Source organism: Arvicanthis niloticus, chromosome X, assembly GCF_011762505.2.
Source record: "Arvicanthis niloticus isolate mArvNil1 chromosome X, mArvNil1.pat.X, whole genome shotgun sequence".
NCBI lineage: Eukaryota > Metazoa > Chordata > Mammalia > Rodentia > Muridae > Arvicanthis > Arvicanthis niloticus.
The window spans coordinates 36,402,856-36,422,825 of NC_047679.1; the positions used below are offsets into that span (position 1 = coordinate 36,402,856).

At 34.0% G+C, this 19,970-nt stretch overlaps 1 protein-coding gene across 3 annotated transcripts in view; it reads right to left on the bottom strand.

Annotated features, from left to right (window-relative positions):
- Window positions 1-19,970, bottom strand: part of Cfap47 (cilia and flagella associated protein 47) — a 220,494-nt gene that overhangs the window by 83,958 nt on the left and 116,566 nt on the right. For all 3 annotated transcript variants that reach the window (XM_034485406.2, XM_076919144.1, XM_076919145.1), the window contains 6 exons: window positions 18,943-19,058; window positions 16,528-16,678; window positions 13,759-13,847; window positions 7,773-7,853; window positions 1,554-1,621; window positions 3-148 (listed from right to left, as the gene is read on the bottom strand). In XM_034485406.2, the coding sequence (XP_034341297.1) occupies window positions 3-148; window positions 1,554-1,621; window positions 7,773-7,853; window positions 13,759-13,847; window positions 16,528-16,678; window positions 18,943-19,058 (651 nt within the window). The remainder of the gene's footprint in view (window positions 1-2; window positions 149-1,553; window positions 1,622-7,772; window positions 7,854-13,758; window positions 13,848-16,527; window positions 16,679-18,942; window positions 19,059-19,970) is intronic.

Genomic DNA, 19,970 nt, shown 5'->3' on the forward strand with positions numbered 1-19,970 from the left:
ACTTCTTTGTTGCTCAGGATGATGGCACAATAGCGAACATGCATGTCAAAGGGAAGATAGTAGACCTCCAGGCTTGAAGATGCTTTTGGTCCCAGGGAAAGTGTTGGAATTGAACAGAAGAATTCTCTGATGAAGTTAGACTTAATTGCTATGAAAGTATGACACAGAGTTAATAAGTAAATTATTTAAACAAAATATTGTTTCAGAAATAATTAACATTTTAGGACGTATGAAATGTTGAAAACATTGTAACAAAATGCATACCGTTTAATAAGGAAGTACTGGTGATCTGATCTCAAGTTTGACATAATCAAATATATAATCATGCTCATCTATTAATGATTTCTTAGTAAATGATCTGATGAAAGAAGATTTTAGTACTATTTAAATTTAATTCATGTGTCTGTGTGCGGGCGTGTGTGTGTGTGTGTGTGTGTGTGTGTGTGTATAAAATGGCCCTTCTTGATGACTTATAAAGTAATATACAAAATAAAAGATAATGGACAATTTGAGTTTGAAATGAATACTATACCCACACAAAAATGTATTCATATTTTTTTCAGTAGTTTAAACCATGTAGACCGAGTCCTGGAAAGCTACTCAAATGCAGTGATATGACAGGCCAACCTTAGTTACTTCATCTGAACAAATGCTCTGAACTGAAGTGCCATGGTTTCTGATATTATGTAATCTGTTATCTGCTTCATCCTTCCTCTTCAATCTTTTAAAACCCAGTTATTATTTTTGAGAATCATTAGATCTACAAAGATCCTACTTATAAGATTATAAGCCAACAGCCTCATATAAGATACTAGGGGCAGGGTAGCATTATGCAAAAGACAGATGAATAAAATAGCTTAGAAATATTCCATGTTTCAGTTTCTATTTAATAGAAGTGTTACATCTGATTATTGATGTGATTGTGATTGCTGGTTCTGTAGCTATAGTTACCCAGAACATATCTACATTCAGTTTCCAGCCAATCACTCTACCCATCTTTTACAATATTTTTCACAGCATTTTCAAAATTTTAATAGAGTATGGTTAAATATAATGTGCAAACATTAAACTTTTCAGCTATATAAAAATCATCTTCTGAAATTCAAATTAGAGTTCTTTGCAGCCTCCTCTATGTAACTTTGCCCATCTTTTTGAGACCTGTATTTACTTAATAATACTAAGTGAAAAACCTGTATTTTATAATTCTAACTTTAATAATACCTGGTATTTAAGTAGGTTTAAAGAGTTCAATAAAATTCAAAAGCAAAATAAGGACCATATATTTTACCATGTATCTTATAAGCTAGTGGAAACAGACTCAGTAGTAAAAGGAAAGGTCAGGGCAGAATCTTCAAAAGGATACTTAAAAAAGGCAGACACAAGTCTATCTGCATCTGGCTAGATATCTCTATGAGTCTCCATTCTATTCTCATAAGTACCCTTGATGAATACCTCCGTTCAGTTCTTTTTTTTCACATAAAAATCAGAACCAAGAAAAAACAACAAATAAAAACAAACAAACAAAAAAACAAGCTTTTCAATGAGATGCTCACATGTTCTTAAGCCATTTTCAGCATTGGAAAAATCCCGATCAGCATCATAGTCGCTACTCACAAGACGACTGTCAGAGAGGAAAAGGATATTTATTTTATTAAAGATTATAGATATTTAACAATTATCACTATTTTCAATTTTAAACAAACTCAAAAGTAAAACAAGTGCAAATTAGATGTTTTTTTTATATTTCCACCATTTTTTTGGAAATGGTTGTCTCATTATATATCATGTACTGTCTTGCAGTTCATTATACAAATCAAGATGACTTGGAACTCAGAGATCTGCCTCTCTGACTCTTCAGTGCTGGAATTACAAGGCATTTGCCCACACTTTAATATGATTTATAAATTTTAGTGAAATGTTCCTTTTACTTTTAAACAGTGAGTCAAAAACAGGGTGTGTCTTAGGGCTAAACAGAAATTCTCTTCCAAAGTGATCTTAGAAAGAACTTGCCTTCCAGGGGTAGAAAATCTTTATAATAATTTCCAAATTTTATTTGTTTCCTTAAAGATAGGATATCTAGCAGTTTTAAATTTTTACTTGGAGGTTTAGAAATGATGGCGCATATTACAATCTGAGACAACTGTCTCTCTTAACATATTTCAGGTATGCCAGACCCTTAGTTTTCACCCATTTTATATCTTTGTTGCTATACATGATTACCTTGATGAATAATCTATTAATCAATATTTATTATATACATGTATATGTATATATTTATATATTAGATGCTGAAAAATACTATTATATCTATATAAAATCCTAAATACCTCCATTTCTATTAATTAGATTTGAAATTAGAAATAACATGTTCTTAGTAACACATTCTTTTTGATGTTATTTCCCACGTTCATAATTATTCTGTGCTTTAATTCTACTGATAAATATTTTGGTAGAAAATTTAAGTGCTGCAATCCCTAATTAAGAAACATTTAATATTGTTTTGTATTTGATAGTTACTGTAATTTTAAACTGTCGTAGGAACAACAGCTTGGTACATTGACATGTAAAGTAGAGACTATACAGAGTAGAAAGAATAATAAAGATTGCATCTTTGTTCCTCAATTGTCATCTGTTTGAAAATCTATGTTCACAGTGCAAAAGATTTTCTTATTCAGTTTATATAGGTATGTTTTTCTTATATACAATCAATACCAGATTATATAATCCACTGTTTCCTTGCTGAGTGGTTTAGTTTTACATTTAATCTGACTAACAGTAGAATCACAAAAAAGATGTCCTACTTGTTCTTAAAGACATCACATAAAAATAAGATAGATTTCTGCACACAAAATACTAGTTAAATAAGATTCATATTCTCACATAACTTTCATATTGGAGCAGTACAATACTGTATTGTGACTAAAAAAGGAGGAAAGTAACTATTCATCAAAAAATTAGATTTTTTTTTTCTCTAGACTAGGATATTACTGAGATAACATACTTAATGGTAGACTCTGTTAAAGTTTTTTAAAAAATATTTGTGTCCAGAAATTTGTTTAGAAAAACTGCTCTTATTTTTTATCAGAAAAGGCTTAGAAAAATAAATAAGAACTATTAAATGCAATGCAAAACATTTGTGAAACAGAGTAATAAATAACATTTAGGGACATTCTAGATGCATTTCTTTTGGTTATGCTTCTTGGTGAATGGGTCATTATTTTAGGTTTCAGCTTACTTCCAACATATTGTTTCTGGAAAAATTAGTGTTTATAAATTACTATACCATTTCTTGTTTCATTTTCTTGTAATTTTGGAAAGATACAATGAAAATATTGTCAATGGATTTGCATTCAAAACATTCCTTTGGGAAAATTTTAAATTTATTAATTATTGTATGTTGTTCATTTCATTTTTTAAAAAAAATTGTGAAGGATACATTAAAAAAAATTGTCAATAGTTTTACAGTCAGTAGTTATAAGAAACCACAACATTTTATCAAATTAGGCAATGAAAAAAGCTACATGAGGGCTGGCATAATGGAAAAGAAATATAACAGAAAAACATGCTTCATTGCAATAGAAAACTCCTAGGCTGTATTTCAAATCATTAAGTAAATACAATTTGCTTTTTCGTTAATCTTTTTTGGGGATATTTCTGCTCAAATATTGCTACTTTAAAAAGAAATCAGAATTTAAAATGTCACAGCATAAAATGTCACTGTTAATGTGAAAATGTTTATTGTCATTTAAGCAAAATTTATGGTGACCAAAGAATTTCTTATTCAAGGAAGAAACTGAAAGAGATAAAATCTTAAATTATTTGCTCAAATGTTTTAAAGAATACTTATGTCTCACCTTATGTATATGTATGTGTGTGTGTGTGTGTGTGTGTGTGTGTGTGTGTGTATATGATGTCCTGCTCCAGGGCAGATCACATCAGCAAAGAGAAAAGGTAGTCCAACTGCACATGAAACCCTCACACTCTAGATTTTCAAAGATGATTTAACACCAATACTCTCAAATTATTCCACAAAATGAAACAGAAGGAACATAAAACAAATTCTAGTTAAGAGTCCATAGTCACCTTAATATCCAAACCACATGAAGATTCAATAAAAAAAAACTTATAGAAAAATTTCTTTTATAAACATAGATGTAAAAATGTTCACCAAAATACTCACAAACAGAATCTAAGAAGACATCAAAAATATCATCTACCATGATCAAATATGTTTTAACACAGAGATGCAGGGATTGTTCAACATAATAAAATCAGTCAACATAATCCATCACATAAACAAACTAAATGAAAAAGCCTTTGACAAAGTTCAACACCCTTTCATAATAAAAGTGTTGGAGAGATCACAGATACAATGCACATATTTCAATACAATAAAGACAACATATAGCAAACTGATAGCCAATATCAAAATAAGTGGTGAGAAACCTAAAGCAATTTCACTAAAATCAAGGACAAGACAAGGCTGTTCAGTCCTTCCATATCTATTTAATAAGGACTTGAAGCTTTAGCTAGAGCAATAAATTAGCAAAAGGAGATCAATTGGAAACAAATTAGAAAGGAAGAAGTCAAAGTATCACTCAGCTATTAAAAACAATGAATTTGAAAAATTCTTAGGTAAATGGATGGAACTAGAAAATATGATCCTGAGTGAGGTAACCCAATCACAAAAGAACACACATGGTATGCACTCACTGATAATTGGATATTAGCCCAAAAGCTTGAAATAGCCAAGATTCAACTCACAGACCACATTAAGCTCATGAACAAAGAAGACCAATGTGTGAGTGCTTTGGCCCTTCTTAGAAGGGGTAAGAAAATACTCATGGGAGCAAATATGGAGACAAGGCATGAGACTGAAACTGAAGGAGGGGCTGTCCAGAGACTGCTTCACCTGGGTATCCATCTCTTGTGCATTCACCAAAGGTAGAAACTGATGCAGATGCCTGGAAGTGCATGCTGACAAGAGCCTGATATAACTGTCTCCTTAGAGGTCTGCCAGAGCCTGAAATATACAGAGGCCAATGCTCACACCTAACCATTGAACTGAAAATGGGGTTCCCAATGGAGGAGTGAGAGAGAAGACTGAAGGAGCTGAAAGGTTTGTGGCCCCATGAGAACCACAATACCAACCAACTGGAGCTTCCAGGGTCTAAACCACCAGCATGGGAGGGACCCATGACTCCAGCTGTATATGTAGCGGAAGATGACAGTGTCAGTTATAGGTGGGTGAGAAAGTCCTTAGTCCCGTGAAGGCTGGACTCCCCAGAGTGGGGAAAGTCATGGGTGGGGAGGTGAGACTGGGCATTTCCTCATAGAAGCAGGAGGAGTGGGGGATGGAATAGGGGGTTCCTGGGTGGTGGGGGGAGGGAATTACATCTGAAATGTAAATAAAATGTTCAATTAAAAAATTAAAAAAAGAAAAAAGATAATCCTGAGTGAGCTAACCTAGACCCAGATGGTCTAGGTTAAGTAGTTATTAGTCATAAATAATTCCATAGTACAGGATTACTATGCTACAATCCATAGACCCAAAGGAGTTAAATAACAAGGAGGGCCCATTCAGGGAAAGCTTAAACTTCATTGAGAAGAGGAAATAGATTAGACATTAGAGATGGATGGAGGTAGGAGACTAGTTGGGGCTGGGACTTAATGGGGAGCCTGTGGAGATGAAAATAGGAGGAATGAGGTTGGAGGCAGAGAAAGTGAGAGAGTACTGGGAGGAACATCTGGGTTGGGTACAGGCAACACTCAGATGAGGAAGAAACCTATGACAATGGAAACTCTCAGGAATCTATGAGAGTGAACCTATCTAATACTCTTAGCAATGGGGGACACAGAAACTGAACTGACCATCTCTTGTAATCAGGTAAGACTTCCAATGGAGGCATTGTGATACTAATCCAGCCACCAAAACTTACTCCTACAATTTGTCCTGTTTACAAGATGTGCTGGGGTAAAAGATGGAACAGAATTTAAGGGAAGGGCCAAAGAGTGACTGACACAGCTTTAGACCCATGCCATGGGAGAGAGCCCGCCCTGACATTGTTAATGATGTTCTGCTATACTTGCATACAGGAACCTAGCATATCTGACTTCAGAGAGGCTTCATTCAACAACTGATGGAAACAGATGCGGAGACCCACAGCCAAATACTAAGCAGAGCTTGTGGAATCTTGGGGAAGAGTGGGACAAAGGATTAAAGAAGCCAGAGGAAGCCACAAGAAAACTACAGTCAACTAAGCTGGGAACATAGGGGCTCACAGAGACTGAACTACTTACTAATCAGAGAGCATGCATGGGAAGGATTTAGGTACTCTACACATACATAACTGTTGTGCACCTGGGTCTTCATTTGAGATTTCAAAAGTGGGACTAGGGACTGTCTGTGACTATATTCCCTGCCTTTGGACCACTTTCCCCTAGTCTAGCCTTACTGAATAGACAAAGATGTGCCTACTGCAACTTGATATGCCAAGACATGTTGATATACATCGGAAGGCCCAGACTTTTTTGAGAAGAAGAGGAAGCATGGATCCAGGGAACAGGGGTCTGGGAGGAGAGAATTAAAGGGAAGCTGAGATCAGTGTTTAAAATAAATAATTTAGTTAATAAATAAGTGTCTCCTTGCCCCCTCCCCCAAAAAAATCCCGGGGCCAGAATTCTACCAAACTGTCAAAGAAAAGCTAATGTCAACACTCCTTAAATTATACCAAAAAATAGAACAGTCACCCTGATAATTGTCACAAAAAGATTCAATAAAGAAATGAACATAATTTCAAAGGAAAGCATGTGGTTTACCAATGCAGAAGTTAGAGAGAAGACTGAAGGAACAGAAAGGGTTTGTAGCCCCATGAGGAGAGCAACAATACCAACCAACCAGAGGATCCAGAGGTTAAATCCCCAGGATTTAAACCACCAGCTTGGGAGCACATAGGGAGGGACCCATGACTCCATCTGTACATGAAGGGGAGGATGGCCTTGTTGGGCATAGGTCGGGGAGGAGATCCTCGGTCCCATGAAGGCTGAACACCGAGTGGGGGGGGGAATTCAAGGGTGGGGAAGTGGGAGTGGGGGGTAGGTTGGGACACATCCTCATAGAAGCATGAGGAGGGGGGATGGGATAGGAGGTTCCTGGGTGGTGGTGGGGATGGGGGTAAGGGGATAAAATCTGATATGTAAATATAATATCCAATAAAAAATACTCAATGGGATACTTGCAAATGGAATCTAAAAACACATCAAAAAGACTATCTATGATGACTAATAGTTACATGTCAGAGATGCAGGAATAGTTAAAGATATAAAAATCAGTCAATGTAATCTAATATATAAACAAAAGAAAACAAACCAGAGGGTCCTCCTATAAATGCAGAAAAGGTCTTTGACAAAATCTAACAACCCCTCATGAAAAAAGTCTTGAAAAGATTAGGTATTAATAAGCATACCTAACCATTATAAAGGCAATTTACAGAAAGCCCACAGCCAACATCATCTCTAGCTTTTTTGGTAGAACAAAGTCATGATGAACAATAAATACTTACTGTAGTAAAGCAAGTGCATATTTTTTTAGACATGAACATAGAAATACTGCAAATACAATTAAAAAAAGAGTACACATAATGTAAATGACACATACTTTATAAATAAAAGTTATTGTCCAAGTCTCTATGTACCAAGTTTCCTTGGGCACTAATTTCTTATAACTTTCCCTTTGCTGTGTATGAGTATAAAATAAAATCAAAACTACTTACTCTGGCATCGCAGAGGCCTTTGAAGATTCAGTTACTTGTGATGGTAAATACATAAGTGTTGTGGATTCCACAAGAATGACACTGAAATAAACACAAAAAAAGTTCTTTCCAATTGTAATTAAGAAAATTTAGATGGCAACAAAGCATTCATCCTTCTTATTTTTCTTATCTATAACCTATATTCAGTCTGTAAATGTTTCCTCATCTGAAACTCAAAGGATACACTAGAGAAAAGGAAATAGAAATACGTGAAATACTCACATAGAAATGAAAATCACACACACACACACACACACACACAGAGAGAGAGAGAGAGAGAGAGAGAGAGAGAGAGAGAGCCAGAGAGAGAATTGTACTTTGTACCTGAAATGGCCCTCATAATGTTGTTCTTTGACCTTTTTATGGGCTACTGAATCTTTAGAAATAAGGGCATAGATGGCAGAAGGTATACCACCAGAGGCAGGCTTTAGAATGTTATAGCCACTCAAAGGTACCTTTCTAGATTTCTGCATTGTGGTACACCCCTATGTGAATTTCTTATCTCTATTATAAGAACTCACCACTGAGAACTGAACTGCTATAATACCTGCACTTAAATGGGCTGAAATGCTGTGAAACTATAACCTCAAAGAATCTATTCATCTTTTCAGAGTTGTTCAGGTATGTTGGTCACAAAGAAGAAAAAAAATAATTATTATGAAGGACATTACTGGACACTGAAGTTTCATAGCAAAGAGCATAAAATATAAATGAATTCAAACTATATTCTAGAATAAATGGGAAATCACACAATAGAATTAATGCACAGTACGTGCTATCCATACTATTTTAAACAGAGAGAAATCTGTCTTTGATGAGTTCATATGAGATGTGGGTATTTAATAGCTATTATAAAAGCTGCCAAGATCTGAAGCCTGGGTTTCCTTAGCTGTGATACAGTAACTGAGTTAACAGGCTCCATAAAGTAGCTTTGTGTGGCCACATGGAACTTCAGGCAATGAGAAACGGGTGGGCCAGGCATATAGGTCATGGTCTTTGTAGGATAGTGAAATAATCCTCTGGGACTTCTATTTTCCATCAACATCCATGAAAGTGTAGTGAATTAAATTACAGGTAGCATATAGCTTAAAGCTGTTTTTTTTTTTTCTTATTTCTAGGTTTGTTATTCATTGTTGCTGTTTTTACAATTTCCCTTTGGCTTATTGGTTTAAATCAAGTTCACTTCCTTGGATTATGTCAGAGATTTCAAGTTAGTAAGTAGTTATTCCATTATTACAATATTGTATTTCACTTTACTATCATTGTTATCTGAATTTTCTATCAGAACTCAAATAAGAAAGGGTTACTGAAAGGAATTTTACACAGCAACATCTGTATTAGCAATATGCTTGGGGTTTGAAGAGTAGACACACAGTTAATTTTAGCAAGTTTTAAGTGGAACAGGGAATTAATGCAACATCAATAAAACTATGCATATTTGAAAAATTAGTCTTTCCACTGAAACAAAAAGCAGAAGTTAACTAGAAACTTAAGAAGAAATTTAGTAGTATATCTGTACACAACTCTAGTCCTTAGCACTAAGGATTGAGGGAATCTTAAGTTCAAGGCTATCAGCTTCTACATAGCAAGACCGTATCTCAAACAAGCAGACTGGAAAAAAAAAACAATAACTCACAAGAAGACATAAAATCCATGGCAAAGGCAATGGTAATCTAATAAAACAAATATGTTATAAATTATTTTTGACAACCTTTTCTTGTCCTATCTCCCCTTAAAAGTCGGGGCTAATAATAAACATAAAATAAATACAAAATTTTATAGGTTATACATATATCCAAATTAAGTTTATATTAATCAAAATTGATCTGTTTTATATCAGGATACAATCTATAATTTTTTGGTATCTATTAACAAAACTAGAAAAATATAACTGCCAAACCAAATTAAATCAGAGTACTATAAATATTAAAAATAAAGTCACAAAATCAAATAGTAGGAGAAAGATGGATAAAGGCATAAGACAGATTACATTCATGATATCTGTAATCCCAAGTAACAGAGAGGTAAAGACAGGAAGACTGTGAGTTCATTGGTAATTTGAAATATATAACAAATATAAAGGCCAGCCTGAGATGAAAAGCAAAAATAAAAAATAATATAGAAATAAAGCATTATCACATGCCTGTATTCCTGTGTGTGCATGCATTTCAAGTGTGTAGAAGTACTTGTCTGTGTAAGTATATGTGTTCATTTGTATGGAAGCTAGAGTTCGACCTTGGTTGTTGTTCTTCCACATTTTTTGAGACAAAGACTCTTATCTGGGGCTCACAGACTGGGGAAGGCTGGTTGGAGGATGAGACCCAGAGATTTCTCTGCCTCCACAGTACTTGGAGTCCAAGTATGAACCACCCTGTCTAGCTTTTTACAAGAGTATTAGAAATTAAACTCAGGTCTTCATGCTATCACTGTAAGCCCTTTACAAAATTATTTATTGCCACATTTCAAATTCTGCCATATGTCAGATGGCATATATATAAATATATTAAGTACTAGAATCAAAATGCAGAAATAACCAAAGTAAATAAAAGAAAAATGAGAAGCATTGGATACAAAAACAAATGGAGAACAAAGAGGAATTTTAAAAATGCCAAGAAGCAACAACAAAAACGGATATAGATTGGCGACAATAGTGACAGATGATGCAGAATTCGAAGCAAACAGTACTGCAACATGATATTGTACAGGTCCACTGAACTTTACCCTAGATAAATATGAGGAAACTATAAAGTACAACTTTTTAACCTCTTTGGAAATGGTCTTAAGAACATTATAATTTGTGGTAAAAGAATAATAAAAATGGAAATAACCAAGAAAAAATTCTCACTTTCCCCCCTTCTTATTTAGGGTTTCTATTGCTGTGAAGAGACACCATGACCCTGCTGACTCTTATAAAGAAAAGCACTTAATTGGAGCTGGTTTACAGGTCAGAGGTTTAGTACATTGTCTTGATGGTGCTGGAGAGGTAGTTAAGTGTTCTAGCTATGTATCAGCAGTCAGCAGGAAGACAATGAGACACTGGGCCTGGATTTGAGCATGTGAGACCTCAAAGTCCAACCTGAATGATACTCTGCAGCCTATTGCAATACTCATACAAGGCCACGCCTCCAATAATATTACTCCCTGAGACCATTGGGCCATTCCTATTCAAACCATCACACTTCCTAATTTAGCAAAAGGAAAAAGAGAGTGAAAATTACTTAGCAGTGATAAAGATGGATGAATGAGAAGGTTCAACTGACTATATATTTAGGAAAATACAAATTTATTAAATAAAAGCAAAGTAATATATAACAAAATTAGAAGTACAGATATCCTGACAGTATCTTTCCCCTCACCACTAAAGATTATAACTAAAATGTGTAATTTCCTCAAAGAGGATAAAAGTACATTCATATTCTTATGAGTGAGCAGATTGTGAGTTAGAGAAAAGATATTTTAATTCTAGATAGAAGTAGACCCTAAGAAAAGATACCTCCAAATACCTTTTAAAATGGCATAAATTCATTTTTAATAAGGGTAGGCAACTTGTTAACCTGGGTGAAATAGAATTTAAATTCTGAGAGCATAGGGGATTGGGGGTAGGAAAATGGCTTAGTAGCTGCTCTGACTGCTCGTTCAGAGATTCAATTCCCAGTATTCACATGATAGCTTGCAACCTGCTGTAACTACAGTTCTTAGGGATCTTATGCTTTCTTTTGTTTCTTTGTTTAGTTTTTCTTCTGCAGGAAGTGGGCAAAGTTATATGTGCAGGAACACTAATCAAGTGAATGTTTTTTTAAATTAAAATATAAATATATAGGCCTTAGGGAGACAGAATCAATATTCACAATGAGTACAATACATATACAAATATGTCCAGTAGCCTTCATATAAACTATGCAACATGTACATCATGTGGAGTCATTGTTAAGTGCCATAGATCCCTCTGCCCAACATTACAGGCTTTTGCCAATGTTACTGGTTACCCTTCACAACCTGACAGCAAGGTTGTATTGCTAAAGATACCTGTTACTTATGACATCAGAGGAATCAAGCTTCACATCTACTGACTAGTGTTCATGTTCCTGGAAGGTAGTATGCATGCTACTCAGGAGAAAATTAAACAGCAGTATCATTACCCTCCTACACACACTGCAACCACCCAAGAACAATCTGCAAGACACAGGGAGTATACTATAATACTATAATCTAAACCTTTTGTTTGGTTTTAAGGCTCATTGCATAAGATGAAAGTCATATCCAATACTGCTAAAGTAGCCAAGAAATTGAGACTAGATAAGATACAGGTCTAGGAAAACAAAGAAACAAACAAAGTCTAATACTACTACTATTATTTGGTAATAATAGTAGCAATAAAATTACTCCTAATGACAAACTATTATACCCACATATAAGGACATTGTTCAACCTTTACCAGAGAAGCTACTTATTGTAGTACATGGGAATTAACATAGAGGCCCACAACTAGATAATGTGCAGAGTGAGAGATTCTGAAGCACTCAGCCCTTGGCAAGAAGTTTTTTTTCAAGTCTCAGGGATCTGTGAGCAAGAGGGGGCAGAAATACTGCAAGAGCCTGAGGTATTGTATGACTCCAAAGAAAAAGTGTCTCCCAGATACAATAGGAATGATACACACATAAACTCACAGAGACTGTAACTAACAGTAATGCCTACATAAGTCCATGCTACACAAAACTCTGACACCGAGACAAAGTAGAATTGGACCTAAAGTGGAATCACTAACCAAGATGGCATTTGTAACTGAAAATCAGTTTCCTCCAACGGGGTGACATTTGGTATGTAGACCATATTTCAGTAGATGTTTCATGTTCACAAGGAGTTGGCCAACAAATCTCTATGCCATGTACTCTATGTCATGTATCTCTATGTACTTTTTATATTATTTGTTTGCTGGGATTGGTACTTTTGTTGTTATTATTGTTTATTTTGATCTGCATTTTTGGTTTTTGAGGGTGAGGAGAACATAAATTTGGATGGGTAGGGAGGATTTAGGAAGACTTAGGAGAGGTGATACTATACATTAAGAATAAATTGTTCAGCCAGTAAATAGAAAAATTACGAAACATGTGAAGAGACAGAAAAGGATACAAGTGACTGAAACTGTCCATAACCCAGATATCAGATTTAAGAGAAAACAAATTCAAACTAGTTGTTACACAGACCTTCAAAGAACTATATAAATGTATTAAAAAATAAAAGAAGCCAATGAAGCATCAAATAGAAAACACCAGTAAATATTAAAAAAAAAAAAACCAACAAGAAATTCTGGAGTTGGATACTAAATCAGACATGAAATTGTTGCTTAAGAACTCAATAGTAAATTTGAATTTACATAGATATAGAAATCATAAATTCATCAATAACTATTTCAACAAAACAAGTTTGGTTTAATCAATTAGGAATGTTATTATTGATAAAAAAAATCTTTAAAAGCTTGAACATACAGTAATTCAAAATATTTCACATTGCCAAATACTATGTAAAAAAATATATAATGTTAAGTTCAAAGCATTTTATATTTCTGTCTCAATTGCATGAGTTTGATTTCTAAATTTAATGTATATTATTTACTGATCCTATTAAGTTCATAGGCATCTAAGCACATGTATTTCTCCTCAGAAGAATCATACTAAAGAGGAAAAGTCATTTACTTATTTATCTTTGTTTAAAATTTATTTTATGTATATGGGAGCTCTATCTGAGTGTACACCTGTGTGCCAGAAGAGGGTATCAGATGCCATTATAGGAAGTTGTGAGCCACTATGTGGTTGCTGGGAATGGAACTCAGGAACTTGGAAAGAATAGACAATGCTCCTAATCATTGCAACATCTCTCAAGGTCCTACATATTTTTCTTGAATACAGATAGTGAGCTGCAAGAAATAAATGTTAAAACAATAACTTACCGAAAATCTCCACCATTTGCAAAGGGGTTTTTCACATTCACAGTGACTTCTTTCCATTGATAACATGGAGCTTTACATTTTAGGACATCCTAAAGTAAAAAAAAAAAAAAGCCACAATATATAATAATATCAAAATCCAAAATTTCTTTAGTTATAAAATAAAACCTCAAAAACCTATTATCCATTTGATTATTATAATAATTAATAAAATTATTTCTATTACAACCATTTTACTATTAAAATTTTAATAGAATGCAGTGTATCTTATCTATAGTAATGTGCTAATAATTAAAATGTTTTGAATGTCTCTTAAATTAATCTTCAAACTAAATTAATGAATGAACAGATAATTTCATGAACAATCAAAATCTCTATCAGTAAATAATAAACTAACTATAGTATATATTTTTATCTATCACTAAGACATGTATGTGTGTGTGTATGTGTGTGTGTACTTGTTGAATGTTCATACTGTGGTAGTTATGACAAGTTCATAATAAAAACTCACATATAAAAAATTCTGTATACAATCATTCTAGAAATTCTCTAGTTATATGCTTTGTTCTTGTCTTAAATATTATCTACGTTCTTACATAATTTAATTTCCATTGACCTGAGTGAGAGTCAGATGTGTTCAGAGCTACATACTCACCAGAGATTAATGATGGGATAAAATCAACTTTGTCACTGAACTTCATGTAATACATTGTTTCAGAAAATGTGAGAGAGTTGGGAGATATTAAGTATTTGTAACTAAAGAGGAAAATGGAAGACCAAAACATATCAAAGTAAGAAATAACCACTTCCTGCTTGGGGCATCACTGCTTAACAAGTTAGCCTGTCCTTGTTAACATCTTGGTGCTCTCTTCTCATATTTAACTGCTACTTAATACTTCTAGAGTCATTCCTTGTACTTTTTATTCTATTCTTACATACTCTAAAGTTTTGTTTATAATATACACTGAATCTTGGCAAATTTGCTTGACTTTACCATACATATAGCCATAGTAGTAAATAATAATTTTGAACATAATATACTTATTAAAATTCTGTGAGAATTTTACATACTGCACACTGATCATATTTTCCAGTCTTTCAATGTCCAGTCATCCTTGTGACCCACCCTCAAATCAAAATAGTTTCATTTGAAAGTACAATTTGCGTTATCTCTGTACTCATTGGAACATGGTCAAACTTTCAGTGGTGTGCCCATTAAATAAAACTGAATCATTCACCTCCATGTTATCCAAAAGCCACCAAATATATTTATAAAAGTCTACCAATGTATTATTGCCTCATCTTTTCAAAAACGAGCATGTAGAATTTTGTCAAGGACATGATATTTCTTCAACAAATGTAGAATTAGCATGAACTTTATCATGGATTGGCTCTGTAGAATGCTCCAGATATGCTGAAGAACAACCATTTAGACAGATGATTGAACATGTAAAGGTATTTGCTGCCAAGCCTTTTAACATGTGTTGAATCTTCAAGATCAACATAAGAGACAACTGTTTCTTGCAAGTTGTTCTTTGACCTTCATCATGCTGTGGCATGGGTGTGCTGTAATTTTATTTTTTTCAAACCTTATTTTTAATGATGGTTCTTAAATGCTTTAATTTCCCTTGTACCCACCACCCACCAGAGATGGCAGAAAAGAAAGGATACGGGGTGGTGGGGAGAGCAGGGACCTATTTAGAAAGGACTAACTACTGTCTGTGTTGTCTGGAAATCAGCAGTTCAGTTCACAGGTTAGCAGGCAGCGGCAGTTTGATCCACTAGCAAACACCTCATGGATACAACTGCAGTTAAGTTCAGTAGAGTGTGATTAGCAACAGGGGTGACAATACCTAGCAGAGACAGCCAGGTCTCAGCCTTGGCTTGAGTCAGCAGGAGGGACCAACAAGAACACCAAGAGTTCTTGGCTGTGCCTCTCTCAGGGAAGCAAAGATAAGAGACATACAAGTGTTGCACAGCTAGCTGTACCAGCAAGCCAAGCTCCATCTCCATCACTCCTTGGGGTCTTATTTATACCCTCCAAACATCTTGTGTCCTGCAGGTGCCTTGACTCAGCATGGTTTTGCTTCAGCATGTGTTTTGCCTCTGCATATGTCTTGCTTCAGTACGTGCATCCAGTCAGCCAGGAAGCAGAAAGAAGCCATAGTACACCACTGGAAGTTTTTTGGTGCATTTCTCTCTCTGGAGCCCCTATAAATGCAGCTTAACTATGCAGTGTAAGGCGCACCAATACACGCTCATTGTTAGCAAAGAATCCTTTATCCCATGTCTTTTCACATGTGCTTGCTTTAGCAAAGCATCCTCTCTCCTGCGTTTGCTTCAGCAATACGTTCTTTCACAAGTTTGCCTTAGCCTTTCACACCTGTGTCCACTTTAAAAAATGTTCTTTCACATGTTTGCCCCAGCAACTGACTTTCCAAAGAATCCTCAAGTTTTCACTTCAGTGTGCCCACATTGATGTGTATGCATTCACATGTATGTGTGCATTCACACACACACACACACACACTAAATAAATAAATATTAAAATATATATTAAAGTTGAGAAGTATCTATAGCAGAAAAAAATCTGTTGAATCAACTGTCAACTTTCAGCACCCATACCACAAAATCTTAAATTACAAGGTATTATGGCAAAGAAATGATCTAAATGACTAAGAGCAGAACAGAAACAAAAAAGGCTCATGGTGTGACACTGCAGCAGCTAGGGAACAGCAGTGAAAGTATACAAAACAAGTACAGCTTACTTACAATTGCTTTAAAATTTAGTATTTGTCCCTTAAGAGCAAAAGCCACTGTACTGCCTCCTATTCCACACTTAGGTCTTGAAATTAATAAAAGTGTGGCTTCAGCTGGATGGAGAAAGCGACTTAAAAATTTAACAGCAACGACAATTTGAGTTCTGTTTAATAAAAAATAAAAGAGAAAAAATTTTATTAAAATAAAGGACAATTTTTAAACACGTATTAAATACAGATCAGGATTAGTACCTACACCCTGAACTATATTCATTTTTTAACATAAATTAATAAAATTGGAGCATGAAGTCATCTGAATAAACTAAATTTACCATCAAGTATATGTATAACATATCTCACATTGGATTTTCTAATGGAGAACAATATGAATCCGTACATATTTTGTATGAATGTATGGGTACATTTTTGTTTGTAAACTCTTAATCATGTTTTTGGCTGTATGGAGTGAACAAAAACTATTATACAAAAAATTCTGAATTAAAATAATATTTCAAGTTAATGTTTGAAAGTGCAATCTAATAGTGGTAGATAAAGAGTGGTAGTATGTTAGCTATTTGAGAAAAATCAATTAAAGAAAGAAAAAGAAAATAGGTCTACTTCTTTTCAGTTTTTAACACTGTAGTCTAATGGCAGAGTCTTAGGAATGTGGACAAGATTATATTTATCTATTTATAGAAAAACTATAACACTAGGCCACATTTTGACAGACTAAGTACTCAGCTACAAATCTTGAAAGGAAGCCCCCATATCCTTTTGAAACAAAAGAAGTGGAGGCTTATGAAGCACAAAAACATTTCTTGGAAGTTATCCCAGCCCAATGGGTTGTGATGAGCTCAAAGGCTTAGCTACCTACAAATCTTTAGAACTGTTACAGACTATGAAATAGTCTCATGGTAGTATGAAATTTCTTCTTTCCATATATTAGGAAGTCAACTTCCTTTTCTTTTCAGTCTCTGTTGTACAATGAAGAAATTTTGCTTTCATTTTTTTTGTGTATGCAATTACCTTTGACTTAAAAATAAGCTGTGTTTTTCACAATTAAATCTTTAAGCCTTGCCTGACGTTGGTATGGCTCCAAGTGATAAATAGCAGAAATATTCTATTAAGAATTTTTACTCTGGATTTTAACATAATTAATATTATTAACATAATAATCGGTTATTTTTCTATAAACTATTACTTATAAACTCTCTTAAGGTAAAAATATTGATAATGAACATAAGAATAATTTTCATAGTTTGTGGAATACCTGCTTTATGGTTGAGAAGAAGAAGCTGCTAAAAGCAAGGAAATTATCAGAAATATATAAATTATATTTTGTAGGGAAAAATCACAGGCCATAAAATATGGTAGACATTTATTCAGATGTGTCCCTACTAATCTAAATTTTGTTCAAATGGTCCATTCTACAAGACTCATGAACTGAAATTTCATTGAAAATAGAGACCTTTTTATATTGGAGTAATTTCCTGGATGCAGGATTCAAATTTTGCCCAAGAATCCTATATTGAATCAAGAATTTTCTACATAATGATTATAGTGCATTAAATCAATAATTTACTAATTCAATATATATATATATATGTATATATATACATATATATGTGAATATATACATATATCTTCAATAACTGTTTTAAGCATATGGGATACAGTAATTAGACAAAGTATACAATTTTTAAATCTGAATTATCCATTCTATAGTACTTGAATGAGTAATATGGAAAAAATAGGAATCATGTATTACTTTATATATGGTAATTAGGAGCATATGGACATTTATATATCTCCACCTAGATATCTATCTATCATCTATATAGGCACAGTAAAAAAATCGATGAAAGCAAATATGGCAACATAAGTGCTTTTTAGAAGTAGAACTTAAAAATCTTTACTCATTTTGTTCTTTATTCTTCTATAGCATCTAAATTTCAGTCATGACCTTGCTGGCCTCGAACTCAGAAATCCGCCTGCCTCTGCCTCCCAAGTGCTGGAATTAAAGGCGTGCGCCACCAAAGCCCGGCTCAAATTAGATATTTTTTTAAAATATATTATTTATTTAACATACATGAGTACACTGTAGCCAGACACACCTGGAGAGGGCATGGGATCCCATTACAGATGGTTGTGAGCCACCATGTGGTTGCTGGGAATTAAAATCAGGACTTCTGAAAGAACCGTCAGTGCTCTTTACCACTGAGCTATCTCTCCAGCCCCCAAATTAGCTGATCTATATTGTTAATTAAAGAAGAACTATAGAACCATAAATATTCAATTTCTCTGTAAAAGTTTTCATTATGTATCAATCAGTTCAGAAAAAATAAAATTTACATACTTAATAATTCTTATAGCTATTAAATGTTTAGGTTGTGAAGTTCAATAATGCAGAATATTTTTAAATACTTACTTTGGAGGAATTGTTACAACATTCCCTGTCTGGGCAAGAGAGAAGTCATTAGCATCTCTTCCAACAATTGTAGCCATATACACTAAATTCTTCAAGCTTGGATTTCTCAATAATATCTATGTAAATGGAAAAAATGGTACACAGAAGATTAAATCCTACACAAACATACCATTTTTAGTTTTAACTCAGAAAGATTGATATTCTACACATGAAAATATTCAACTTAATGTATACTATCAACTAAAAGGTATAAGATAGTATTTGAGTTTGCAAGTGTATAGGACAGGGCCTTGCTATATAGACCAGGATTACCTGGAACTCAATCTCTTCTACTTTCACCCTCCCAAGAAATAAAATGATAGGCATGAGCTTTCATTTTGGGAACATAAATAGTATAATTTAGTTTCCATAAAAAGATAACCTGTCAGATCAGTGGAGAAATATATGTTCGAAGACATATCCAGAATAGAAATGATTATGTCCTGGTCTGAATGGAGTTTTATTGTGTACTACCTGAACTGGAAACATGGAGAGTATAAAGAAATATATAGAGGTGGGGCGAGGGAAAAAAGGAAAAGAAGGAGAAAGAAGAAAAAACAAGAGGAAGAAGGAAGAGGAAGAAGAGGCAGAAGATGCAAAAAAAGGAAGAAGGAAAAAGAGGAAGAAAAGAAAGGAGGAGAGATGAGAGATGAGAGAGAGAGAGAGAGAGAGAGAGAGAGAGAGAGAGAGAGAGAGAGAGAGAGAGAGAGAGAGAGACAGCTATTTCATTATTAAGGGGAATATTTCTTTAAATTGTTAAAATAAATTATATGCAAACATGATGGAAATTCAGGAAAATAATGCTGAAGCAGAGTAAGGCTCTGGAAGAAAAGCCATCATAAAACTTTCAAATTCTAATCTTCCAGTAGGTAGTCCTGAAACTACTTGTCACAATATAATGAAAAAAAGAACAAGAAAAATAGTTTTGACCTTATAAGTTTTAGGTAAAAGATGAAATTACTACAAAGCTAAAAAGAAAATTGGTGACA